This window comes from Anoplolepis gracilipes, chromosome 15 (assembly GCF_047496725.1).
Source record: "Anoplolepis gracilipes chromosome 15, ASM4749672v1, whole genome shotgun sequence".
NCBI classification, from domain to species: Eukaryota; Metazoa; Arthropoda; class Insecta; order Hymenoptera; family Formicidae; genus Anoplolepis; species Anoplolepis gracilipes.
In genome coordinates this window covers 453150-480499 of record NC_132984.1, presented here as the reverse complement: position 1 = coordinate 480499, position 27350 = coordinate 453150, and the positions used below count along the sequence as shown (strand labels likewise).

Here is a 27350-nt window from a genome sequence, read left to right as displayed (position 1 = left end):
ATTATATATATATTTCATATTCACACTACACATTTTATTATTGTAATATATCACACTATATAGCTCACTATATGTTGCAATAATTATAATATTACGTTAAAAGTAATTAATAATTGATATAGTGTAAAATGTATAAACCATCTTGATATAATAAATATGTTTTATATATTAAAATTTCTTATTTAATTATTGTATAATTATAATGTCGTGTAATATATTAATTTAACAATAATTAATTCTCTCTCTTATATATGAATAAAATATATATAAGAATATATATTTTATAAATTGCAATTATAATGTAAATTATAAAGTATAAATTTATAAAGTAATTTAATTATAAAGTAGTACAGTCGTATATATATCATAATATATTTAACGTATTTAATATTTATGAAAAGCTAAATATTTATCGATATGAATTTAATAGTTACGTAATTGTATAATTTAACATTTTAATTTAACATCTTTTCCATGGTTTCTCTGATGAAGAAGAGACACTATTATTTAATATTTTATAATTTAAAATCTAACAACTGTAAAACGGGATACTGTATGTAACGAAATAATTTATTTATAGTTGTCGACTGTAACCAAGCCGGACTAGAACAACGCATATTAATAGAATGGAATCTGAAAAGCCGAAGGATGCTTCGCTTGAAACGCTGCAGTCATTAAAACAATCGTACGCAGCAATGAATCTTCTCTTCACAATTTCCCAGTCGCAGAGGCCCACCTGGCAGTCCTCATATTGCACTGGTTTTTCCGCCAGGTAAAACATTACTTTATTGCGGCCATTGATGTCGTTACATCTGCAGTAAAATACAGATTTTGTTATAAAGATTAAGATTTTAATGTATCCAGGATAAAAGTATTTTTATCATGTAAAAAAATTTTAAACTAATTACTATTTAATTATTTTACTTAAATTGGCTTTTAACTGCTTTATTTAAATCCGATTATTTTATAAAACGAATTAAGAGAAGGCTGAAATAATTAAGGATGCAATTAAAAAATATAAAAATTAGGACATAATTTATAAAGCGATAGAAACAAGACTTTATTTGTATCTAAAAGCATTGGAAATGAATATATATGTATAATTACAAGAGTTGTTGGATAAAATATCGTATATTACTTTTGAAATATTAGAGATACTCGAATCTGAAGTGGCAGTAAATTAATAATTAATTTGACTATAATAAAGAAACGTACATCAAAATAATCGAAATGAAATAAATAATAATAATAAATTTTTCAATAAATGGTTAAAACGAAATAAAATGTGACAAATAAATATGTGAAAAATAAAAGAAACGCGTGTACTCTCACTTGTAAAATACGGCGATGAGATTCGCGGCATAAGATGATATCAGAGACGTGCGCCATTGTCGTCTGGCCATGTCCTTGTAGTTGTAGCTGGTCAACATCCCCGAGTCCTCGTTTATGGCCATAAAAGTCAGGAGATTTTGTAGGGTGATTATGTCACTGAAGTAGAAGATACCCGCAGGGTTGTTCAATATCTGATCGTCCGCTATATTCCTGATGAAAAGAGACACTTTATTAAAGACTTGATTCTAAACTCTTTGATTTTTCTCTCTTCTCTAGATTATAGAATCTAGGAATGATCATCTAGTGATGTCAAATTTTATTTATTCTTCGCGTGACTTTCATCGATATCTACTTTCAGAAAATTCAGTGTAATAAAAAATAGAATTGAAAGGGCGGAGATGTCTAAATTCATATTCGAAGAGCGAAAAAAGAACAATGTTTGGAGATTCAAATTATGAATGGTACCTGAAATGCTTCCTCATATCTTTCAAGAGAAAACATACTAGACGATTCTTTATGTTTCGACCGTAGCCCGCTTTGTAGTAGTAATAGAGATCCTCTCTATACTCTAGGATGCGAAGTTCTTCCTTGCTGAAGACAGCGCACCAAGGTGAAAGTTTGGTCACGGTCCAGGCTTTCTCGTACCGACAGGCGTCATACATTGCGTCAATATTTTCTGAAAATGTTTAAATTTGCAGAAATATATCGACTATTTTTATAAATATTCGTCGAATGTCTAAACTTTTTATAGGCGAAAAATTTTCGACATAATTACGTAAAATGATTTTATTATAAAAGAATTAAATTTAATTATTTTTTTTTGCTATTCATGCAAGAATTTAATTTTATATTTTTATTTCTATTATTATTAAATAATCTCAATTAAAAAAAATCGACAATTGTGGACGCACCGATAGAGATACTGTACAGAAAACCGAGTCTTCGGCTGACGTTCTTCAAAAGATTTTGAAACTCTGGTCTAGCATTAAATTTGTCACGTTCTGCAGAAGATTCATCTTTGCGCGAGTCTTCCTCATTTTCCCAGCTTTCGCAGGATTTGTCCGCCTGACAAATTAAATCAGATAAAGAAAAATAAAGAAACAGAAATAATTATGTTTCTACTCCATAACTTGTTTATTAAAGAAATTACGTTTTTTAAATAATATTTATTATTATAACTGAGCATAAAATAGTTTAATGAATAAAAACATATTTACTGTAAGTAAAGTGTCGTTGAGGGAACTGTCCTCGGGAGGTATGGCCCATCTGCTTCCAAACAAACCCTCCATAAAGGATTCCATACTCTCGCGTGCTTCGGTAGCATAAAACTGAAAAAATATAAAAAATATCGCGTTATTTATATATATTATTATTTATCAATTTAAATATTTTATTTGGCAGATACTTATTTTGATAAAAGTTTATATGTAAATGATTTAATTTAACATTGATACGTTTATAAGAGAAAGGAATACCTTGTAATTGGCAGACGTGATATTATTGGCATTGGGCAGCAGTAGTTCGGGAAAATTGCTCTGCAACCTCCTCGCCAGTAATTTCATGTCCTCCACCCCTTGCGGCGTCAGAACTTCCGCTCGCTGCGGTGACAAATAATCGTCCGGTTGCCATCTTCGCAGATTCTCCAGATCTCGATTGCACATGTGACCCTCTGAGAAAACAAGGAGAAAATTAATGAAGAAAGGTTCAAATGATGATTTGACAAACATTTTTAGAAATACCACCGTTTTGCAATCAGACATCGCTAAAATCATCTCGAATATCTTCGCAAAAAGATGATTCGAAGAAGGGGAAAATGTAAGTCAAGTCTACATTAAAGGAAACACTTACCACCGCGCGTTTCATGATTGTTGATTATTTGCTCTTTGAGATCTGTTAAAGAGACGATTTTGTGGATCTCGTCAACGGTCGGGCAACGGGTACCGTGTGCTGCGAGCATCCAGATTTGCACCGGTCGACAATCTAAATAAAATTATATATGAAATATATATTATTATTATTATTAATATATATTATATAAAAGAAATTTTAATTAACTCTTGTCTTTTTTTTTTTATCGATGCAGTAAACCAGAATATGTAAAAAGATTTAGGAGAAATTATGGTCAAAGTCATCGCGATAGCAAACATTTATTAAAGTATGATTTGATTAAAAATTGAATTTATTAAATTGACTTTTGTCAAACTTCTTAAGCAGGTGCGTACAGATATCCAACAGTTGTTGCGTCGAAGAATTTATGACAAGACGCGAATCAATCAATTTTTAATACTCACTCGGTACTGTTTGAAACCGGGTTTTGCCACCGTGAACAAAGTGATACGCAGTCTTCGTGCCCATGTACAGGTACGGATCATCCTCGTCTGCGAAGCAGAAGTCCACGTCGCGCGCAGAGGACACATGGACGCTCGAAAACGCGACGAGCGTTGCGACCAGCAGCAGCAATAACGCTCGCATTATGCAGTGCAAGTTGCTGCGATAACATGAAAATAATAAGAAAAAGAATAATTCTATTGAACGCACAACGTGAATAAATAAAATGCACTCTGGGAAAAAAAAAAAAAAAAAAAAAACACGGCTACCACTCACTTTGGGGCCCACGATTAGTAATCAAATTATTTGAATTGCTCTCGTAACCCTAACATTACGTAAATAATCTACTTTTAATTCCGTGTAAATAAAAATTGCAATTACTTTGGAAATTATTTTGACTATTTTTTTTTAATTAAGCAACTTAACATTTTGTTTGCGTAACTATCCCAGGTAGCAAGCACGTGTCATTTTGACGTCGAAAATTGGTCATTTCTGGTTTAATGACGTCACGTGACCAAATAATGTCTAATTTAAAACGTCTTTTTTCTGACGTCTTAATGATGTCGTAAAAGAACGTCATAATATCGTGATTCTTAAGTCATTATTATAAATCGCCTATGTATTACTATTTTTTAACTAAAAACTCATTAAATTTTTTATAATATCTTAAATTATTCAAACAATTTTGTGTATAATTTTGATATTCACAATTCTCTATACCTCAGGGCCCTAACATGAATTTCCTCTATAACCTGGGACTTGATCGTGACATTTGATCATGAATCTTTTCCTCTAGCGTGAACTCGTGAAAAGTGAAAAGTTTTTTTGACGTCTTGAAATGTCGTCATCGGTCTGTGACATTAGTCCGTCATTTTTCAGTCATTTTTACGTCATTACATCACGTCATATTTGGTTCAAACTGACCATATTTTGACGTCAAAATGTCGTGTGCTTGCTACCTGGGATAGATATCGACAGAACTAATTGAGAGAATTGGCTAGTATAATTTAAAAATCTTTGAAATAAATAGATTAGCTAGTTGCAAAAATTAGTTAATGAGTAATCCAAATAATTTGATTACTAATCGTGAGCTCCAAAGTGGGTTGTAACCACGTGTTTTTTTTTTTCCCAGAGCTAGAAACGAAAAATAACATTGTCGATTACAAAATTCGGAGGATTAACGTGCAATTTTATTGAAAGTTGGGGGAAAGTTGTTTTACAAAAGTAACGAGATTCAATTTTCGCTACTGTTTTTTTTTTAATATTGTTGTGTTCGCGATGTTTGATTTCCGCGTTTATAAATTGACAGGTTCATCGTTTCAGATATTTCTCAGATTTTAACAATGAAAACCTTTCCGCAATTTTTGAAAAGCGCGCATTATATTTCTGCAACATATTTTGCTGTATTAAAAAAAAAGCTTTTTTTGGAGAATTTTTTTTGTCGAAACTATTGCGTCACTTATTATTATTAGAATAAGCGACACGATAGTTTCGACAAAAAAAATTCCCAAAAAGAAGCTTTTCAACTGCGGGTGCCCCCTTAACGGAGCCCTCTCGTCGAGAAAAAAAAAAGAGCGCTTTTCCTTTCTCGTCTCGCGGACCGCGGAATAAGCCTACATTTCGCTGCCGGCTCTGACGACATCGCGGAATATAATTTATTATCAACTCTTGTGAAGAAGCTAGCGTAACGTGCCGATTGCATAACCGGAAGTGTTGGCGCGTTCGCCGCTCAAGTTTTGCCGCGAGCATCGCCAGGTAAATCGGCAGATACACCCTAGATAGGTATAAATTAGCGAGAAGACGATGATTGATTCTCAGAGTTGACTCGCGATATCAGCTTCGAAAAATTATCTCTCTCTCTCTCTCTCTCGAGTCCACAGATATGTTGGGTAACTCATTCGAGAGGAAGATGACTGGACGTATCTCAAGGATACAATTTCGCGGAATGCGCAAAGATTGGAACGAGGAAAGAATTGGGAGATCCAATTATCCCGCATTTAATTCCGGATTTAATTCTCGTGAGAACGTTGTCGAAAGTCAACCCGAAGATCAAGGACAGCCTCCAAGTGAATGAAAGAGAGAGAGAGTAGAATTATTACGTCGTGCATCGTAATGGTGTTCTAACGGAAGAAAACCGGTTTTCACCGACAAGGTTGTATTACTCTTAAGCCTGAGAGATTATCCTCTCGCTACAAGCGGCTATTTTTAAGATCTTGTAATGCAGGAGAATCGGAAATAGCGCAAGCGTAAGACTCGACGAATAATGCAATTGGCAATGAAACGCGATTAGAGCCTTCTTCTTTCGCACTGACGACTTTACTACTGCTTGGCCTACTTATACTTAATTTCTCGTGTCCGCGGGTACCACGCAAGTGCCACCGCCGTGTATCTAAGCATCCTTGCAAATCTCATTTCAATGTGAAATCCATTATCCACGCCCGTGCCGCTTCAGGCGTCATTTTGAAGATGGTATAATATATAAATATGTATGCGTACGTCGCGGTGGAAACAGGAAAATATTTACCATTCACCAGTTGTTTAGGTAATAGAGTTGCTTTGTATAAAGAAATTATTATTATAAAAGTTTTAGAAAATGTATAAATTACATATCTGCTCCGTGTATAATTTTTTTCTAATTAATTTGACAATTTGTGCAATTTATGCAGATTCTTTTTTAATTTTTAAATTAAATATTCTCTAGCAAAGGAATTCTTCTTTGATTTCCTCAACCTATAAATCCATAATATTTTCTAAATCTATATGAGTTCTTGAATTTTACAGCTCGTTATTTCATTTCGTTAATTTTTTTAATTATGTCAATTTAAAGGAAATCTAATTGCTATGAATCAATCTAGTGTACAAATGATTGGAGGAGAATTCAATTACTAAAATGAGCGAAATTAAGATCACTTTAGCGATTCTTAAAGTGGAATGGATTTTTTAAAATTATTTAAAAACGAAGGATATCGTGATTTATAAAAGAAATCAAGGAAATTACGCTTAGAAAGGAAAAGGATATTACGAAAGGAAGAAGATTAGGATATTATGAAAAAAAAACTAAGAGAAAATCAAAGTAAAAAACGATCGCTATAAAACTTTTTTATGATAGATTTGTCGATAAATTCTAATGACGATGACTTAACGTTAACTCTACATAAAATATCGAAAAGATACGCTTAAATACCCTTTGCGACAAATTTGCGCAGCTGCAGCGGAACGGTAATGATGGCGTACAATAAAAGGAATGCGTCACTGTTAGATATGTAACTGTCATCTACGGATGACGTACGCTCGCGCAAAATAGAAATATTTTATAAGTAATATTCAAAGCATTTTGATAAGTCACGACCGATGCGGCAAGAAATCGTTTAACGATTATTTACTAGTGACTCTCGGCGATTGACTTTATTTAATATCATCATTTAATAAATTCTGATAGGTTTTTCTCGATTTTGCTTATTCTTATATGCATCTTCATTGTTTCTTAATTGCGATTTCTAAATTCTTGAAATTCTTTCTAGGTTTATCATTTTTTTAATTCTAATTAAATTTTTATTATTTTTAAATTCTCAGGTAACTCTTGAATTTTTGTAATTTTTGATTCCTTTTCTTTTTTTTCTTTTTTTTGTGGATACTTGACATTTTCAAGATTTAATGCAGATTCTTTAGTCTCTTATAATTTTTAAATTAAATATTCCTTAGCAAAGGAATTCTTCTTTCAATTCCTGAACCTTTAAATCCATAATATTTCTCAATCTATGAATTTTAGAGTTCATTATTTCATTTCGTTAATTTTTTAAATTATTTCAATTTATTAGATTTGTCGCGATTTAATAGATTCACGAATAGAATTAAAAAATAATTTCTAGCTTTTGTCGCACGTTTCTCTTTGAGTAGAAATCCTAGATATCCGATACTCAATTTCTTGAATAAACTGAATGCATTTCAGCAAAAAAAAATGTTCTTTCGATCACGTATTCCGGCAATAAATAGCGGAACGATAGACGGCGGGGGCACGCGACAATTGTTCAGGAAAGTAGGACGACGACGCTGGTCACGCTCGATGATTCTTAGAGCAGGAGAGCAACGTAATTATATTCGTGTTTTACACGAGCGCGAGCTGGTTGGGTTTTCAGTGAAATCCGACAATGTATCGGAGTAGACGAGCGGCGATTGCGATCCTCGAATTACGCGATTGAAAGCAAACGCTGCGCACTTTCGTGTCGGATTACAGGTATTTTACGAGGGAACGAGAAGGCGCACACCATGTGTGTATTTATCGTGCGATATCTCTCTCATCCGAATCACCTCCCTAATTAGACCGTCATCTCGAGTGCGTTGAAGCGTGATATGTTGATTTTGCACGTTAACGTTAAGGTCGCGAATCCAGCGTTTCCCTCGATTCCGACAACCCATTCGTCTACATTCAGTGCGAAATCTTAGCATTTATAATTTACGAGAACTGGAGACTCTCAGAACTTTAGGATTCCACAATACGGGAATTTTGCAAAATTACTTGTCGGGGAAAATTTTTTAAGATACTAGAGATAAAGATCGATGCTGGAAAATTTTTTTTTAAGAACGCGAGAAACTGAGTATCTAAGAAGTCCCGAAGTCAAACAAACCTATCACCAGTGTATTTGATTGACATTTAATAATTCATTATTTGATTCAAGTTTAATATTCTTTGAATATTTTTTTAACGAGATTTTTTAAGACAAGTTTGTAGGCTCTGATTGTTAAAATCGAGAAAACTTTAATCAATTAAGCATTAATAATCTGAAATCCACGGATCTAGGGACTCAGGAATCTATCAATTCAAGTGTTGCAATAAATTTCATTTAATTATCCATGAAAGATATTTATAATAGAAATTTTTTTCTTTTTTTTCATCAAGATTAATTTCCAGATCAACATTAACTGCAAATATCTATTTCGAATCATCTTTATATGTATGTTTCAATATGTTTCTAAATTTATTACCTAATTTTTAGGTTATTATTATCTCTATCTTTAAATGTTATAAAATGTATTACACACATCTGCTTGTTATATATAATAAATTATAAATTATTAAATCATTTAAATATTTTTTAGGAAATATATATATATATATATATATATATATATATATATATATATATATATATAATATATTTAAAGTTTAAAAAATTTTAGAGCACTAATAAACTTAATTTAGTTTTAACGAATTTATAATATATAAATAACAGGATATTTTTTGATAATAAAAATGTAATATTTAAAATAATCTATCTAAATGATTAATATATAGAAATTTTTAGTTTAAATTCAATGAAATAATTTTATAATAAAAAGTGAATGATATCGCCAGCGATGCAATAATTCAGAAGGTATATTGGTTAGGCGACCAAATTGGCAGAATTAAGCTTATATTCATTTATTCGGTGAACAAGCTTCTCATGACAACGATAACGTTTCGACCTTTGGTTTAGGTCCTTATCAAGTCTAAAATTTTTAAATTGAAAATTTGCGTAAGAATTTGACGTCATACAACAAATAACTCAATAAGCATTTAAGTTTGTAATACTGTATGACGTCAAATTCTTACGCGAATTTTCAATTTTTAAATTTTAGACTTGATAAGGATCTAAACCAAAATTAATTAAAAGTTCAATTAAAGTTAATTTTAAAAGTTTTTTTATGATTTAGATTATTTAACTGGAAAATAAATAATTCAATACAATTATTAACAATAATTAACTTTTGTTTTTAATTCAGTTAACATTGATTCTTTTAGGTATTCAGATATAAAGATGCGAAAGCTAGACTAAATCTTTCGGATACGTACAAGAATCTGAGAACGCTCGGCCACCAGGAACCTTATCCGGGATGCTGCGAATCGGGGGATCAAAGACTCTTGAACTTGAAAGGGCGCGGTCGATCACGAGAGATCGAGTCACATCAGAGAGAGAGAGAGAGAGAGAGAGAGAGACGATTCACTTGCGATGTGAGAAATGTAAACAATGCACACCTTCGCGCGCGATCGCGAGGTTCACGTTCGAAGCTACCGTTCACCGCGACGGTTCGCGTGCGACTGTCGCGGGAGGTCGTCGCGCCTGGATACCTACCGCACAACCGTGGATGCATAATATATAGACTGCGCGTTCTCTGTGTCTTGAACTGTCAGAAAATAGAAGGAGAGAGAGCATGCTTTCAATCACCGTCCATCTTTTTCTAACGTTATCGTCAAATCAAAGCTGTCTTTGTTACACCAAAGTATGTTCTCTCTCTCTCTCTCTCTCTCTCTCTCTCTCTGTTCAATTTTTGACATCTGTCAAGCTGAACGCACAGTGTTTATAGTCCCAGTATATTCACAGTCCCTTTTTTATATTTAAGATTATCTTTAAGTAAGATTTTGAGATTCTATTTCGACCATCGACGATTTAGAGTCTTAAGCGAACTTAAAACACGACTTAAGAAGGTCTTGCAATTAAATATAAGAATGGACTATCAATAAAATATATATATGTCTATGCGTAGGATCGACTGCAGGAACTGACCTGCAGACATTTATTGTTAGACCTGGCGCCTGTTGCAATTCTAATGCACTTCAGCCTCGATCTCCTCGACTTTGTGAATTAACGCGACCTGATTTAGAGATACGGGGGCGTATCTCGATCGCTCGATCCATGGTATGCGATAGATCTTTGGACTCTAGAAAAAAATCGTGCCTTGCATTTAATATCTTATTTATACGCAAAACGCTCGCGATTGAAGGATAGTGTGAGATTTAAAGGTATTTCAATGTAATAAATAGATTAATACTATCAGAGTTGGGAAAGTTACTTTTTTGTTTTACATACAATACAAACTTTACATAAAAATTTTTTTAATACAAGATCAAATCATTTAATACAAGAATCAAATTGAATTAAAAATTTACACTAAACGCTAAAAATACAATATTTAAACATTCAAAGTAATCAAAATGATATAATTGTAATAGTGATATCGCTATTGATATAAAGTGTGTAATAATTTTGAATAAAAAATAATAAATTATTTTAAATAAGAGAATTTTTTGAAAAAAAATTCTAGACAAGCTTTCTTAAATACTTTTAGATGCTGTAAATGTAAATAAAGTCATTTTCTTATTGTTAGTTTACTTTCAATAGATTTTAAAATATGGTCAAAATCGCTTTCTTTACGTCTCTCTTTAATTTTTTTTATTTTCAAATTTTAACACGATACGATAATTTTCATAACGTCAAATTCTTGACTAATCATTAAATTATCGTTACAAGTAACGCGTTTTACTTCCCAACACTGAATACTAAAATAAGGATAATTTAATCAAATAACTTTTGCTCACTTCGATACGATTGCGCCGTCATTGCCAGATGACTTGTCGGATCTCCTCCAGTTCTCTCTTTCTCTCTCTCTCTCTCTCTCTCGACTATTCTTTTATGACAATAATACATTATTCATGAAAACACTGTCAACATGTATGATTGCCCGCATGCTAATCAACAAACTACGATGATTGCGCGACATTTTGCATGGAATTCCCAACGTAATCACATGTACCTCATGTAACTCATGTTTGATTGTATTTTTATACTGCTATTTTTACACAAAATATTGAATTATAGATCTGATTAAATTTATTAATTAAATACAGTAACATCGCTCTAATTGGAATCGTCGTATCCGTAACGTTTTACTGACAATAATAATGTCATTCTGTTCGATCCGATAATTGATATATTATTGCGTACTGTTAATCCGAAAAAGATGAGCAAATTATACTTACAATTAAATTGGCGGAAAGTTTCGCGAAAACTTTTTCGACAAATTTAATTGCGAAATTTATTATTAATTAACGATTAACGTATCACAACCTTTCGTCATTCACGTCAGCCGATTTCTTCGCAAGAAAAAAAAAAACGGATGTCTAATTTTGCGGTAGAATGATCACTCATAATAAATGCCGAACACGCAGCATTGAGCGTAGAAAGACCGACCTTCGAGAGAAAAGAGAGAATAATTGTCCTTTTCGCTATCCCACAAAAAACCTACAGCCGTTTCTACGGATTGACTAGTCTTTTCGATTATCGTAACTGTGACGACGATCTTGTGCCTGAGGAAAAATGAAAATAGCAATGTAGTACACATACAGTAAATTACAAATTAAAATTGATATGTTTTTATACAAAAAAAAAAAATTTATAAAATCTTCCCATAAATGTATTCAGAATTTTTATCGATACATCATTTCTTAACCCGCGCTGTTTTCAATTTGGATATTAACGTGAATTATTTTATTAAATATTTATATAAATTGCAAAATAAAATTTATGTCGATTACGTCTTTTTTTCATTTATATATACAATATAATATTCTTATTTTTCTTATTTCTGAGACGTGGCTCTCTTGTGCTTGATTTATTATGCAAGTAAATTTCGTCGGCAATGTATAAATAAAAAAATAAAAAAAAACCCATACGTATCTTTTTGTAAATAGGATTTTCGTTGAGAGGACAAAGACCCCCTTCCCGCCAGGAATATCAGCTGCAAAATCTTCAAGGATGCGGCTTCCGTATCCGCACACACCTGTCGAAGTTGAGTTTTTTCACTCGCCGCCGTATTTCCGATGCGATGTCGCCGCATAATTTCGCGACCACCGTGTCATCGTACGCGAGTTCGTCCAGACGATTGTTCATCACTGATTTCACGATCTTGTCCGCCAGGTCGGCCTTGAACGGATTCTGCGGCTCCATGCGGTAAGTGTTTTGATACTTTGGCACCTACAACAAGTACACGACATTTTAAAAATATGGTCAGTTTGAACTAAATATGACGTGATGTAATGACGTAAAAATGACGGAGTAATGTCACAGACCGATGATGACATTTCAAGAAAAGACGTGACTTGATGACCATTTTAGACCTATTAGCGACGTTTTAATGACAGTTGATCATGAATCTTTTCCTCTAGTCAACTCGTAAAAAATGAAAAATTCATTCACAAATATTGAATTCATTAATGAAACTTTTCATTTTTCACGAGGTCACGCTAGAGGAAAAGATTCATGATCAAATATCATAATCAAGTCCCAGATTATAAGGAAATTCATGTTAGGGCCCTGAGGTATAGAGAATTGTGAATATCAAAATTATACACAAAATTGTTTGACTAATTTAAGATATTATAAAAAATTAAATGAGGTTTTAGTTGAAAAAATAGTAATACTTAGGCGATTTATAATAATGACTTAAGAATCACGATATTATGACGTTTTCTTTACAGCATCATTAAGACGTCGCAAAAAAAAATGTTTTAAATTAGGTGACGTTATTGAACCAGAAATGACCAGTTTTTGACGTCAAAATGACACGTGCTTGCTACCTGGGTAACACCCTTATCACAATTTGAAAATCTCTCTAATTCTTTTTGTTTAGTTTTTTTTTTATTTTTGTATTATGTATGTATTATATATTTTATGCTTTATATATTATATTTCATATTAAAAAAATTAATTCTGTCCTGAGAATAGAAAAACCATTTAAATTATATTAATTATTAAAGTTAAAAAAAATTGCGACATGCATTTAACGTGGATTTTGTTAATACGATATGATTTGACAGAACACTTTATATTAAATCTTTACCTCATTATCTTCGCAGGTCTTCTCATTCGCGTCGTGTTGGAACGGCATAATATATCAATCTTTAATAATAAATCTAAACGAGTCTTCTTTATTTTGAAAAAAATATTCTTTGGCAATAACCAGCTACTTAGTTAATCTCCTTGTAAGAGTGCGCGTATCTAAGGTAAACGACAATTAGTCACTTAGAAACGTCATGATCGATAAGGACGAAAATAAATATTATTCGTGTTTTCAACAACTCGTTATTATTATTATTATTATTTTAATAGCAATTACTCGCGTATTACTTATCAATCCTGATATTCACTTATAATGAAATAAATAATTTGGAGAATCTAAAGAAACATAGTGAAAATGCATTTGTATAAAAACAAAGATAGAAAGAATATAAGAGATATATAAAGTATATAAATATATTGATTCTCGTAAAATTGATGAAAAGTGCGCTTCGAAAAATTTAAAAAGTTATTTATTATTCTATAGAAATCAACTTTTTATATATAATTTTCTCGATATAAACATATACGAGCTAAACATAAAAGCTTTTCTTCAAGTTTTATCCTTCATATGTAGGAATATAAATATTAATAAATTGTATTAATTATTATATATTATAAATTATATTAATACACAGACAGTATAACGTGAGAGGTACTTAATAATCTTCTTTATTTCATTGTACATCCTTCATAATATTTCCATCGGCGATCCTTTCGATCTCCGCAAAAGACGCCGTATCTTAATCATTATTTAACAACTCACTCTTTTTGTTAACATTTTGATACGAGCCTTAAAATACATTTTGTATAGCAGTAATTAATTTTAATTTTTGCATAAAATCCGACGACGCGTTACCAGTAAAGATAAAGAAATGTAAGTGCTTGTTTCGAAGATAAATCTCCGATGATTTACGGGCATGCGTTTTGCAAGGAGCTTTCGGATTCTTCCTCTCGAAAAGCTCTCGAGATTTCTAAAGTACTTTGACAATGTTTTCTCAAGAGTCTCAAGGAGTCCTCGAATATGCAAAGACAAAAGTCATAGATAAATTTTTACCTTTACACCGTAAAATCGTACAATAGTAGTTGTCCTTTATTAGCTTTTATCTTTTTATTCGCTAAAAAGTACTCAAACTTTTATTTGTTAATAATTTTTAATAAAAGCGACGATCAAAACGTCCTTTAAAGTTTCCTTAAAATGCATTGTGGGAGCTTTGACAATATATGTCAGCCGAAAAAGTTTCATGAATATGACCGTGTAAAGGTAAATATTTATCGAAAATAGTAAAGTTTTGCCGCACAATGAGTAGCGCGAAAAATACGCTCTCTAAAATATACATATATTCATATTACACATTAATCGACACGTCAATTCCATTTACAAATCCTAATGTCACGACAAACCGTCGTTATATTTTCAAAATTTCACTTTTCATTATCCAATGTCGCAATGGCAAGATAATATTTCATCGATCTATCAAACAATTATTATTTAAATTAAAATCATTGCTAGTAAAAAAATAATTACTTTATTTAACAATTAAATTAGACTAATATCCTTCCACGTGTAATTATTTAATAACGGGCTACGCCTACGTTACATAAATAACTATAAACACTTCTTAATCAAATAGAAGAATGTCACGCGAAACGAATAATTAATAAAGAGATTGTGCGATAAGAAATATTGCATAAATTCGTAAGAAAAACATTTTACAAGAAAATTTAATTAAATTTAAATTTTAATGTTTGTTGTCATTTTTATATTTCTATTTTTTGATTAAATTTCATTACTTTTATAGGAAAAGAAAAAACTACGAAGCGACGCATTCAACGTATTGACGACGAATCTTTGAAGGAAAAAAAAAAATTGCAGTTTAACGCTCTCTCGATCACGAGAAACTCTTATTCAATATTTGCCCTGCACGTTTGCGAAATCAGCGTTAAAGTGTTTCTTCCTCTCTCTCTCTCTCTCTCTCTCTCTCTCTCTCTCTCTCTCTCTCTCTCTGAGGTAGGCGTCGAAATTCTTCGCGTCATTACTTGTTCGACAAAAGCAAGTCCCGGCAAGAGAGTTCCTGGGTAGTATTTTTTTCGAGGTTGCGTGAACCGTTCTTGGTTCGAACCCTCGAAAAACCAAACGAAAGGAGAATTCTAAGACAGCAGCTCCACCTCCGCCTGGATGTTCTGACGTGCCTGTTCCTCCAGCTTGTCGCGAAACTCCATGGTGGCGAAGATGTTCGGGATCTGCAGGAAGTTTTGCAACACCTAGGAACACGAGGAAAGAAGAATACGATCACGCTTCGTTAAATCGAATCTATTTTCTTAGATAATTTCTAGGTAATTAGATAATTTAATCTCTAATTTTTATAAATATTCTCTATTTTAGAAAGATATTATTTATATCAAGAGCTTATTGGATTTTCGGAATTATATGGATTTGTAATATTATAAGCATGGCGAGAATATCTTGAAATCAGTATTATGATTCTAACGCTACTGTATTAGTTATAAGTGTATAAAATACACACATATAAAATTTTTTAAACTTTTTTTCTATTAAAATATAAGAAAAAAATATAACACTGATAATTAATATTGGCATCGCTATATCAATCTAAATTGTATAATTTTGAACATAATTTTAAATCTTAATATCTCTTTTAATCAGAAAAACTTTTTTCTCAAGATCTACAAACTTTGTAAGTGTAAAAAATATTTTTCTCAGTTTATTCTTTTAATAGTTTTGTAAATATAATCGAAATCGTCTTTTATTGTGCAGCTTCAACTTTATGTAAATTTCAAAACCCTGGTATGATTGAAGCTAATTTACAAGTCAAATTTGTTGTAACGCATAAATGTTTATTAGAAATATATGAATTGATTTAAAATAAAATTTTACCTATTATTATTTATTAATTTATTATTTATTAATTTCTAAAAGAATTTAATACTCTTTACGTATGTTTGCTCGCATGAAAATTGTCAAAAGGTTCGAAAAGTAATTATTGAATTCCTGATACAAAAAATATATCATGTAAAAATTATTTTTTTCTGTTACAACTAACACATTATTTCTCTATAATTTTGATTTATAATAATATATTTGAATATTTCGACTGCGATCAATTAAAATTCATTTCGCGATGATTTCTCTGCGACTCGAATTTTCGCAAAATCTTAATAAAATGCATTCTTTGATTGCGCAGGATAATTTATACCTTCAGTCGCAGCGCCGTGTACATGGGTTCACTGAGGAAAGAGTACTCTCCCCGTATTCGTTCCCTGTACTCGGCGTAACTATCCGGAGAGGAGCCGAGCACCGCCATGTCCAGGTCCAGAAAGTAATGAGCGTCTTCACCACCGAAAGCACCTCCTACTTTATGTGCCTCAGTGCTGTGAGTCGCCGCCACTTTTAGCAGGGCGCACGTTTCTTCTCTGAGCTTCGCGTCCTTTTGAAGAAATGATATGAATGATACTTTATACCACTTGCGTTAATATAAGGCAAATACTTAATTTTTTTATCGCTTTTCATCTCTGAAATCCCAATCCACTATTATATAATATAATCAAGAATTTAATATAATAATTTTTAGTGAAATAAATAACACCGTGTTTTTATTCTTTATCGATATTGTCTCAGAATCGGGAAAACGCTTTATTAATTTTTATCGTTATTTTTTAATAAATATGAAATTATACTTGATATATTTACATTTTTAATTTTTTTCCTGAGAAGAAAACTTTGGCTCTTTTGGACTAATCTCCCAGGTAGCAAGCACATGTCATTTTGACGTCGAAAACTGATCATTTCTGGTTCAATGAAGTCACGTGACCAAATAATGTTTAATTTAAAACTTTTTTTTTGCGACGTCTTAATGATGTTGTAAAAAAACGTCATAATATCGTGATTCTTAAGTCATTACTGCAAGCCTAAGTATTACTATTTTTTAACTAAAAACTCATTTAATTTTTTATTTTGTGTATAATTTTGATATTCACAATTCTCTATACCTCAGGGCCCTAACATGAATTTCCTTGTAACCTGGAACTTGATTATGATGTTTGATCATGAATCTTTTTCTCTAGCGTGAACTCGTGAAAAGTGAAAAGTTTCATTCAACGAATTCAATATTTGTGAATGAATTTTTCACTTTTCACGAGTTGACGCTAGAGGAAAAGATTCATGATCAAATGCCATTAAAACGTCACTAATAGGTCTAAAATGGTCATAAAGTCACGTTTGTAACGTCTTGAAATGTCGTCATTGGTCTGTGACATTAGTCTGTTATTTTTCTGTCATTTTTACGTCATTACGTCATATTTGGTTCGAACTGACCATATTTTGATGTCAAAATGTCACGTGCTTGCTAAATGGGCTGTTATATGTTGCGCAGCGTATATATATATATATATATATATATATATATATACTTATTATATATATTATGTAATTTTATTTTATTAACATATTTGAAGACTCTATTTGAAATTAAAATATACTAACCAGTGGAATTTCGGTTTCATCGGCAAAAGTATTGAAGTGTTCGAGATTTTTGTCCTCGCCGTCTAGAGCCTTGGGATCATACTCAAAACTGCAACGGATTAGAAGCGATAAAAATAATAATAATAATAACTTAATAATTTAATTTAATAATATAAAAATATAGAAATATGTCACTTGCTTTTGAAAGAATATGGCAAGCAGGACGGCACGTGGATTTTTGAGATTCCCTTTGATTTCATAGTAATGGTTCAGCTTCTCCCTGAGCGAGTCCAGATTGTGGTACGTGCGTTTCTCTTCCGAGTAGACCTCCTGCAGACGCGTAAACCAGGCATCGCAGATCACGGCGTCCAGGTCTTCCGTAGCCTCTTTCCAACTGTCCTCCAGCGATACCATTGTCGCTGAAATTATTAATTAGGACCTAAAACATGTATTTATCGCACAGACCGACACATTTATATTTCACTGCAAATGATATTTATTTAATAACAAAGTATTTGTCAAAAATGCCGAGAAATTAAAATAAAATCCGCTAAACGAGTTGAGATATGTAAGTAATCATTTTTGTACAATGATTAGAATAATTGCCATTATGATAGCTGCAAGATATATATTTAGATATTTCATATATATTTACAGGTAAATAAAGATATCAATGCCAGGAAAAATCAGAGTAAAATCGCGATAGCTGATATCTGACCCCTACATTCCAAGATTCGAAACTGCGGCAAGAGGCCCAGTATCGAGAATTCGAGAATAGGAATATGCAGTTTTTCAATTTCCTCAAGGAAATCTGTCCGAGTCCCGCTTTACATAAGCGCGAATTCTCGCGAGTATATATATATATATATACTCGCTACGTACCTACTTATCCCTTTCGACGGACGAGAAGAAGAAACCGTGGCACGTTGGGGAATAGCAGGAATTACCGAAACATGGTTCACGATCGCGCTTCACGAAACGACACTGCCACGCAGAGCGTTTTACGTCGCGTCGCCGTCGTTGGCTGACAAAACAGCCTCCTCCTCCACTTATTGATCACCCTCGACGGCCGATTCGAGCCTCTCTGCATAGGGTGGCCGCCGTACGGCAGGATCACGTATTTTCATCGAGCGTACAAAAATTCTTCCCTCCCTCCCCCGTGCGATTTTTATGTTTTTTTTTTTTTTTTTTTTATGGAAAAAAGATCTCTCTCTCTCTCTCTCTTTGGTTCTCTTTTACAGAAGAAATTCCATCGACATGACACTTTATAACGTAATTTGAGCGATTTCGAAAACAAATTTTCCATAGTATATTATACTTTATATATGTTTTATAAAAAATATTTTTTTTTTTTAACAAGAAAGGGAGGAGATGAATATTTCTCGTAGTTTTTTTACGCGATATGAAATATGATTTTAAGAAATTTGTAAAAAAAATTATTTTAATATACTTTACTGTCTTATAAAGAGTTATCATATATGTGACATATGTTTATTATATTGATAATCTATATATTTATATTTGTAAATATTTTTCAATAGGTTTATTTAAACTTGAAAGTTTTCCAGACAGCTAAATAAAAAGCTGAGTTTTTTTTAACATCTGCTATATTGCTTCTGTTATTTAAATTCATTAATTTGGACGTTGAGTTCTTATTCAACAATCTGGAAAACCCTTAAGTTGAAATAAAAATAATATATTAGAAAATATTTAGTAAGTGTTGTAAGATTGTATATTGACTGTATAGTTTCTGTTAAAATATTGGATTAAACATATAATATATATATATATATATATATATATATTATTGGAGTATATGAAAATACATTAAAATATTTATATTATTCAGATAAAAATAAAATATTATATATAAAACAAATAGTGTAAACAACAAAATATTTCAAATTTAATAATTGAATAATTTTTAATTTAATAATACATTTTTATTTACATTATTTGCTATCATTTCTGATTTTTATCATATTTTTAATGGAGGATAAAATTTTGAAAATTTTGGAACTTTCAGAAACATTTGCTCATGAATATGCTTTGTGTGACTTTAAAAAAAAAAAAAACTTAAAAAAAAATTTTATTAGTTTTTTTTTACTCACATATTATTGCGCCAGCGCGTGATATAATAAAAGGTGGTGTTTTATCGGGCATAACAGATATTAGCATTTGATTTGAAATTGTCCATAAATGCTCTGAGATGAAACATCTCTCTTATCGCGAAAAGAAATTTTCATTTTTTCAAGTTTTTAGTTTTTATCTTTTCAATAAAAAATCAGATTTTAAATACATTCGAGAGTTTTCGAGAGAATATTCGTCACAATCGATTGTCAGATTTCGATACCCGGCACTGCCCGTCGACAGTTGCCAAAAATGTAACAAGATGTATGTAAATAATATATTATTGTTCTATGTGACTTTAATCGCGCCCATTTCTATCGTTTTATTTTTGTACGGTTTCTTTCCGATCGCTCATCATGGTGACACGATTGCCTCACAATCAGATGTTCCAAATTACATCGGCAATGTTAGGTACTTAACCTTATTTTCATATTTATATTACATAATAAATTGTATTAATAATATTAAGGTGAATTAAATATTTGTTGATATTTATGTGAAATTAATTTTTTGGAAACATATTGATATATATCAATATTTTATAAAGTTATTTATGTTTCTATTTATTAGTTTATATTTGTATAATACATTAAACTTATTATTTATTAAAGTTTATATATTTTCGGAAATATTTGATCATAATATCACAAGTTATATATATATATATATATTAAAGTTTAATATATTAATGTTGAGTGCTATTTCCATCTTTTTCTATTAAATTATGAAAAATTGACAATGTACATTTATAGTTGTAATGTTTATTAATATATTAATTAAAAAAAAAAAAGTATTCATATATTTTGTTTTTAGTGTGGAGAAACATGCATTGTATAGACCGATGATAACAAGACTGATAATTATGGTGATTGATGGACTACGATGGGATTTTGTAGCAGGTCCAGTAGGAAATGCTGCTATGCCAGTGACAAGTAAGCTCCTGGCAAACTCTTCCGGATGTTTGTTACGAGTCAAGTTGCAATCGCCAACAGTGACAATGCCTAGAATAAAAGTAAAATTATAAATTTTATTACCGATTTGTTTGAAAATAATATTTATACTGAAATAGTTTTACTAAAATTTTTTTCTCAAAAAAAAAAAACACAAATTTGTATGATATATAATTGGTTCTTCTTGCTTTTCAACACAGGCAATGATGACTGGTACAGTACCAAATTTTATAGATATAGTACTGAACTTTGGAAGTAAACCTCTGCACACCGATAATTTATTACTTCAAGCGCAAAAGTATGGGCACAGATTAATATTTTATGGAGATGACACTTGGCTCTCTCTGTTTCCTCATATATTTGAACGCCATGATGGTACTACTTCGTTTTTTGTTACAGACTTCACAGAGGTAATTAGTACATGTTACACTGATAACAAGCTATATTTTGATAAATTGTTATTTTATTTATTTATATAATTCTTAGGTTTTTTTACGGATTTTTTATTAGATTGTTAATTTTATGAATAGGTGGACAACAATGTAACTCGACACATACAACACGAGTTGAATTATAATGATTGGACTGTGATGATTCTCCATTATCTCGGACTCGATCATATTGGTCATGTTGAAGGTCCATTTGGGGCATCGATTAAACCCAAACTACAAGAAATGGACGAAATCATCAATCAGATAGCTCAAAGAGTACAGTATTGGGTCAGTAGCTGAAAAATGCTTTAATTCTCATAATTTTTTTTCTTTATTTAATTATCTAGTAAAATCATCTTTTAATGTATTTCAACTTTAATTTGGTTGTTCCATATGTCTTTTATACAATTATTTAATTCTACTATCTTTATTTTTTTTCTTTTCTGTACTCGGAAGTAAACAGAAAGATTTTTTCATTTAGACATAATTTATTTTTATTTCTATGATATATATTTTAGGATATATTGCATATAATGTTTACAAGATATTACCTTGTGAAAATTATAGTTAGATTACATTTATTTAACACATAATAAAATCAGTATTCACTAGCAGTTTTTTACGTACTTGCTGGTCATCCTTAGAACACCGATGGGATACCCACACTCTTCATCATCTGTGGCGATCATGGGATGAAAGATTCGGGTGGCCACGGCGGTTCGACGCCACAAGAGACAACGGTGCCGTTTATCGCGATAGGAGGGACTCGTTGTTCTCATCAGAAAGACGGTGAACCGATCGAGATCGAGCAACTCGACATAGCGGCAACATTATCAACTGCCTTTGGATTACCTCTTCCTTCCGCAAATCTTGGCTCTTCGTTCTTGGACAACATTTACGATCTTGACGATACCAAGCGGCTATTTCTTCTCCATTACAATTCGAGACAGGTGCTCGATCGTTTTCGGAAGCTCGTCTATCGAGAATCACAAATTGAATGTGAGTATTGATTTAAGAATTATTCACGAATCTTCGAATATATTAATAGGAAATTAATAGCCAAGAAGGTGAGAAATTTAAAATTTTAGGAATAGAGAAATTAAGAAATTGGCAAATCCACTTATATAAGAATTTAAGATCTAAGATCTCCAGAATTCAGAAACATTTAAAAATTTAAATATTTAGGAACAGATATATTAAGAAGAAAGAAAATTTTATACTAGTTATGTAGAGCTTTATTTTCTTAGAAATTTTGAATAGAGCATGAATACAATATCTTTTAGATGTATACCAGAAGTATTTGAACACTATGAATTTACATGCTGCTTGGTTGAAAACAAATGAGAAATCGAGTAGGATGGTTGAGATGATTGTCTCATCTTATAACGCGATCCTTACAGAAATGAAGGACGCTCTAATCAGCAGCATAATCGAGTACGACTTTCGTCCGATGGCTCTTGCTATGTTCCTTCAGTGTCAAGTGAGTAAAATAGACGGATGATTTAAACATTGCTAGTATAAAGAGATCAAGGATTCAAATATGATATTTTATAATATTATAATATTAAATTTAATTCTCGAAATAGGAATCCTTTCTGCTATCTAGATATATAATTATATATATAAAATTTCTAATAGATATAATTTTCTGTAGATAAATACAATTTTTTCTAAACAGAGAGAGATTTTAAGAAATGTATAAATTATTCTACATCTTTCAGATACTTGTCATTTTGTTTTTTGCGCGAAAGGTAGCTTGGGCTACGCACAAAGGAACTGCATCTTTCTTGATATGTTTTTTCTCGTGCCTGGGAATATATTGCTTTTACAATTTTAAAAATATGACTTTATTTCACCCGAGTATATTCAATGTTCTATTGTTCCTACTCATTGGCAGCATCTTGTACATAAACTGCAATCTTTGCATAAACAGCAACTTATCTCTCATAAAGGTAAGAAATTTTATTTAATTTTTAAATATAAAAATATGTAGATTAGGAGCGATAACTGTTAGTTAAATAATGTCTACAGATTTATTCATGTATTGCAAATTTAAACAAAATAAATTTAAAAATTAAAAAATTTTCAAAACCATTTTATAAGATATCTACAAAAGAAAATATGTTGCCTCTATAATTTTTTCGTGACATATGAATCTGATAATAGAGTTTCTATTACATTTTTTACTTACGAGAGCTTTACAAACATAAATAAATAAAATATTCTCGTTGAAAGATACTTAATATAATTTTTAATTATATTACATAGCTCACAAACAAGCCAAGGATACGTGGGATGTTTGAAATCGGCGCGTTATTGCACGTAGTGAGTCTCGCCGGTAGCAGCTTCATCGAGGAGGAGCATCAGACGTGGTATTTCTTCTGGTCCACCGCAGTCTCATACTTCCTCTATCGTTGCTTCAGAAGGTTCCTCGCATATGAACGATAGTATGTTTTTTTCTTTCGAGTCTCGTTGAATGCATTATTTTTTATCTAAAAAAGGATAACAATTAATTGATAAAAATTAATAAATTTCAAAAAGAAAGAAAATTTATATATATTATTTTTATGCATGGAGGATCTAATAACCGGTTTCATGTTAGATACAGAGTGAGAAAAAAATGACACATCTGTAAAATAGGACACTTTTTTGAAATCAAGTTTTCGAAATTCGCTATTAATTAATTCCGTTATGTTTTTTTCGCTCTATATAAAAAAAAAAAGAAAATTCGAGTCAGATTCGAATGTCTGTTGCGTCGCAGCTGAATCTTTCGCCTACAGCTAACAGTGTGGTATACAATAGCGATCTAAGGGTACGAACTGGGGTGGATCGACGTTACGGGAATTCTAGGCATCCACGCTACATACAACTTTGCGTTAAGCTATTATTGCTACTGATAGGGCACAGAGTTCTGCGAAAGCTAAACAGCACCGGTGACAAATGGGCGCATCTACCTGATCTAGCTCGCTGGTTGAAGGAAGACGACAGCAAAATTGGGATGACGCTCCTGCTTTTAGTTGGTGAGAGAATCTTGAATCATGGTGATGATTACATAAATATTTTGCGACAAGTTAATCCAATATAATATTCATTTTACAGCGCTCGTTCTTCTAATCTGGATCGCATGCAAATGCGAAGACAAAGAATACAGACGGCGATCGTTAATATTTAATACGGCCATTGCGGCATGTATATATCTTCGTCACATGGCCAACAATGCCGTTTTGAAGATTCCATTATATTTCTCGTCGAGGTAAATATATAACACAGTTTAAACAAAAATAACTTTTTTTAATATGAGAAAGATCATTTTTCGTAATTTCTGAATACGATATCTTGATCTCTCAATTATTCTATTCATACTTTATACAATTTTAAGAAATTAATGTATTTTGTTTTAGAACTATTATATGCGTGATGTGTTGAAAAAATTTAATCATTAATTAAAATCAAATATTATTACAACTTTTAATCTTTTTTTTTTTTTTTTCAAGAAATTTGTTGCGTTGCTTAATAAAATTGATTAAATGATTAAATATAGAATTGATTGAAGGAAAATTGTGATGTTTCATCATAATTAAGAATTTGCCAGATATTTTTTTTATATATTTATTCCTGTTTAAACTATAGTATAAATTAAATTTAAAGATTTTCCAGGTTGACAAATACTGCTGTCAAAATTGATAAATTAAAAATTAATAAAAAATATAACTGATAGAGTTTTTTAAATTTTGATATCCGCTCTATTGATTTCACTACTTTGACTTTGTCAATTTTGATATCACATATTCAGCAATTCTTAAGTTTAAATAAATATGTTGAAAAAATTTAGTAAATCACAATTCATAATTTTCTATAATAATTTGTGTATATCTCTGTTAAATATAATCGACACAACAAATTTCTCTTGACAGTTAAAAGTTCTGACAACGTACTTAATGTTGATTAATAAAATTTCTCCAATTTTCTGTGAGAAGTTTAAAATATATTAAAACAGTTTCTTTTGCAACTTTAATCACAGATTTCTCTATCCTTCTATTTGTGAATATTTATGATAATAAATAATATTTTTCTGATAAGTAATTTTGGAGAAATTTTGGAGACCATAATCAACATAAAAAAATTGCAGAAAATGATAATTCTCTTTTATATGTTTTTTTTGTTTAACTGTACAATTAGTATATATATTCCGTATCAAATTTAATTTCTAAATTATTTGTCGAAGTAATTACTGGCATAGTAATAACAAATAACATATTTAAATTTCGTTTGCCGTAGTGGAATATACGAAGTACAGATGTTTTGGGGAATAACACTTCTGTTCCTCCTAAGCTATGGCTATCGAGTGGCATTAATAATTAGATGCGATAAGCATCGTTTCGCGAGTATAATGCTACTTCTTATCATCAATTTCTGGGTGATGATCTCAGCAATGCTGCATCAACCATACAATGTGATCTTGTTACCGTTACAGATCGTCGCGAGCTTGATGATCGAGTCTGCATTGAAAGAAAATGATTTAACACTCGAGCTCGGTGTCTTCGTGCACTGCTGGCTCGGCAACGTATTTTATTTCTATCAGGTAGATATCTCGTCAGGTGAATTTTCCAAGTCCTTGATTCTTTATTGATTCTGTATTAATATATTAAAATTATATTTAAACACAAAATTGAATATAATTTAATTGATTACAATTTAAATATAAAATTTAATATATAATAATAAATATATTTAAATGCTAAATAATAAATGTAAATATAATAAAAATAATATATCTTAACATATATATCTTCCTGAAGTAAAAAATAGGCCTTTGATTACATAATTTGCACAGAAAAATTCAAATATTTCTTTTACCGTGCTCTATTTAATATATCGAATCTATTTTCACTTTTTCGAGTCTCAAATTTTCATTAAAAGGCCAAAATGAATTTAGCGCTGTTTGATTTTTCTCTCTAATATCTAATATGTGTAAAATCCTTGTTCCCGTGTTAATATTGTCATAAATAACATATATTATTAATATCATATGTGGAAATTGATAAAAGTTTATCACACGTTTCAGTTACAAAGTGTCTTATATCAATAGATGACATTTTATTATTATAATTAATTATATAAAATTTTTGTTTTGATGAAAAGTGTGATAAACTTGTTGTTGAGAATTCGGAATATTTATTTTGTTAGGAATTAAAGGTAATCATTTATTCTAATATAATGTGTGATTAATGTTTCAGGGAAATTCCAATAGCCTCGCGAGTATAAACATCGCGGCGGGATATGTCGGTTTGCGTTCCTACATGCCGTTAATTACCGGTGCGTATTTAATCGTCAATACCTATTCTGCGCCCGTCCTCGCTTATTTCCTGCTCGTTTATCATCGACAGTCAAGCGATACACATTGGTAAGTTGTTTCGCGAGTTCCTTTTCTTTCAATCAGTCAATGAATCATTACGAAGGAATGTTTTAATTGTTTATATTACAGCATGAATATCGTTGCGCGCACGAGCAGAACTTATATCGCGTGGAGATTACTAACGATGACCGTTTATATGATCATTGTTGTTGCCCAGCGTCATCATCTTTTCATATGGTCGGTGTTTTCACCGAAATTATTGTATGAAGCAACGTATTCTGCGATAATGTGCTGTAGCGTGCTATTGGCATTGATTGTGATTACATTGCAAGCTGCGCTAATTCCTAGTTACAAAGATTAAACCAGCGCAGGAATCAAGTATTTCTCTAATGAACAAATAAATTTATATTTTACAATATTAAATATATATTATTTTGTTATTGCAATATATTTTTTTATCGCAAAAAGTTTAATCTAAAAATGAATATGTGCCACGTTAATCGAACTTTAAAAATTGTTTAGAATCGAACATTTGTATCCTTGATTTATCGAAATTGTGAAATCTCTATTCTTAATTTTCTTCAATTCCCAATTGACTAATTTAGTGCGAAAAGATGAGCGAGAGACAGGATATGATACTTGTTTAGAATATCAGTAGTGTGGAACGATGAAGGAACGCAAGGAGAAAAA

At 31.2% G+C, this 27350-nt stretch overlaps 4 protein-coding genes and 2 long non-coding RNA genes across 10 annotated transcripts; 2 read left to right on the top strand and 4 right to left on the bottom strand.

Moving 5' to 3' along the window:
- Positions 1 to 417: 417 nt before the first annotated feature.
- On the bottom strand, positions 418 to 9754 carry LOC140673821 (multiple inositol polyphosphate phosphatase 1-like). Of its 2 annotated transcripts, XM_072907013.1 has the most exons (9): positions 9491 to 9754; positions 3624 to 3820; positions 3181 to 3312; positions 2808 to 3001; positions 2550 to 2660; positions 2244 to 2397; positions 1798 to 2008; positions 1333 to 1542; positions 419 to 812 (listed from the first exon to the last, which is right to left on the bottom strand). In XM_072907013.1, the coding sequence occupies exons 2-9, from the start codon at positions 3802 to 3804 to the stop codon at positions 575 to 577; spliced, it is 1431 nt and encodes a 476-aa protein (XP_072763114.1). In that variant the 5' UTR covers positions 3805 to 3820; positions 9491 to 9754; the 3' UTR covers positions 419 to 574. The 2 variants fall into 2 exon arrangements, with proteins under 2 accessions (XP_072763115.1, XP_072763114.1); XM_072907014.1 differs by lacking the exon at positions 9491 to 9754 and having other exon boundaries at positions 418 to 812; positions 3624 to 3819.
- Positions 5376 to 15198, top strand: LOC140673825 (uncharacterized). Of its 3 annotated transcripts, none has more exons than XR_012048108.1 (4): positions 5376 to 5415; positions 10183 to 10438; positions 12167 to 12425; positions 15113 to 15198. It is a non-coding gene; the product is annotated as an uncharacterized lncRNA (long non-coding RNA). The 3 variants fall into 3 exon arrangements; XR_012048109.1 differs by lacking the exon at positions 5376 to 5415 and adding an exon at positions 7655 to 7894 and having other exon boundaries at positions 10183 to 10334; XR_012048107.1 differs by lacking the exon at positions 5376 to 5415 and adding an exon at positions 7655 to 7894.
- Positions 11094 to 13539, bottom strand: LOC140673824 (dynein light chain Tctex-type protein 2). The gene is made up of 3 exons (XM_072907017.1): positions 13315 to 13539; positions 12256 to 12449; positions 11094 to 11782 (listed from the first exon to the last, which is right to left on the bottom strand). The coding sequence occupies exons 1-3, from the start codon at positions 13360 to 13362 to the stop codon at positions 11617 to 11619; spliced, it is 408 nt and encodes a 135-aa protein (XP_072763118.1). The 5' UTR covers positions 13363 to 13539; the 3' UTR covers positions 11094 to 11616.
- Positions 13967 to 18940, bottom strand: LOC140673822 (uncharacterized). 2 transcript variants are annotated; one of them, XM_072907016.1, is made up of 5 exons: positions 18676 to 18940; positions 17993 to 18232; positions 17815 to 17902; positions 16529 to 16759; positions 13967 to 15575 (listed from the first exon to the last, which is right to left on the bottom strand). In XM_072907016.1, the coding sequence occupies exons 2-5, from the start codon at positions 18205 to 18207 to the stop codon at positions 15462 to 15464; spliced, it is 648 nt and encodes a 215-aa protein (XP_072763117.1). In that variant the 5' UTR covers positions 18208 to 18232; positions 18676 to 18940; the 3' UTR covers positions 13967 to 15461. The 2 variants fall into 2 exon arrangements, with proteins under 2 accessions (XP_072763117.1, XP_072763116.1); XM_072907015.1 differs by having other exon boundaries at positions 17993 to 18212; positions 18676 to 18939.
- A 1147-nt stretch (positions 18941 to 20087) lies between these two features.
- Pig-g (phosphatidylinositol glycan anchor biosynthesis class G) lies at positions 20088 to 27274 on the top strand. The gene is made up of 13 exons (XM_072906879.1): positions 20088 to 20334; positions 20737 to 20935; positions 21074 to 21283; positions 21404 to 21592; positions 21949 to 22303; positions 22588 to 22784; positions 23026 to 23256; positions 23573 to 23751; positions 24107 to 24324; positions 24404 to 24557; positions 25583 to 25886; positions 26542 to 26708; positions 26790 to 27274. The coding sequence occupies exons 1-13, from the start codon at positions 20186 to 20188 to the stop codon at positions 27019 to 27021; spliced, it is 2784 nt and encodes a 927-aa protein (XP_072762980.1). The 5' UTR covers positions 20088 to 20185; the 3' UTR covers positions 27022 to 27274.
- Positions 22190 to 24409, bottom strand: LOC140673753 (uncharacterized). Its single transcript, XR_012048092.1, has 3 exons — positions 24259 to 24409; positions 22703 to 23796; positions 22190 to 22280 (listed from the first exon to the last, which is right to left on the bottom strand). It is a non-coding gene; the product is annotated as an uncharacterized lncRNA (long non-coding RNA).
- Positions 27275 to 27350: the final 76 nt, after the last annotated feature.

Bases quoted from the DNA above. Each gene is read 5' to 3' on its own strand.
- Pig-g (XM_072906879.1), top strand. From the start codon at position 20,186: ATGTATGTAAATAATATATTATTGTTCTATGTGACTTTAATCGCGCCC. The intron at 20,936-21,073 runs GTAAAATTATAA...TTTTCAACACAG, and splicing joins TGACAATGCCTAGAATAAAA to GCAATGATGACTGGTACAGT. The intron at 26,709-26,789 runs GTAAGTTGTTTC...TTTATATTACAG, and splicing joins CAGTCAAGCGATACACATTG to CATGAATATCGTTGCGCGCA.
- LOC140673824 (XM_072907017.1), bottom strand. From the start codon at position 13,362: ATGCCGTTCCAACACGACGCGAATGAGAAGACCTGCGAAGATAATGAG. The intron at 12,450-13,314 runs GTAAAGATTTAA...TACTTGTTGTAG, and splicing joins AGACCTGCGAAGATAATGAG to GTGCCAAAGTATCAAAACAC. The intron at 11,783-12,255 runs GTGTGTGCGGAT...ATTTTTCCTCAG, and splicing joins AAAAAACTCAACTTCGACAG to GCACAAGATCGTCGTCACAG.
- LOC140673821 (XM_072907013.1), bottom strand. From the start codon at position 3,804: ATGCGAGCGTTATTGCTGCTGCTGGTCGCAACGCTCGTCGCGTTTTCG. The intron at 2,661-2,807 runs GTATTCCTTTCT...ATATTTTTTCAG, and splicing joins TCACGTCTGCCAATTACAAG to TTTTATGCTACCGAAGCACG. The intron at 1,543-1,797 runs GTACCATTCATA...TCTTTTCATCAG, and splicing joins GATATGAGGAAGCATTTCAG to GAATATAGCGGACGATCAGA.
- LOC140673822 (XM_072907016.1), bottom strand. From the start codon at position 18,207: ATGGTATCGCTGGAGGACAGTTGGAAAGAGGCTACGGAAGACCTGGAC. The intron at 16,760-17,814 runs GTTAGTATATTT...TTTCTTCAAAAG, and splicing joins ATGAAACCGAAATTCCACTG to GACGCGAAGCTCAGAGAAGA. The intron at 15,576-16,528 runs GTATAAATTATC...TCGTGTTCCTAG, and splicing joins ACACGGCGCTGCGACTGAAG to GTGTTGCAAAACTTCCTGCA.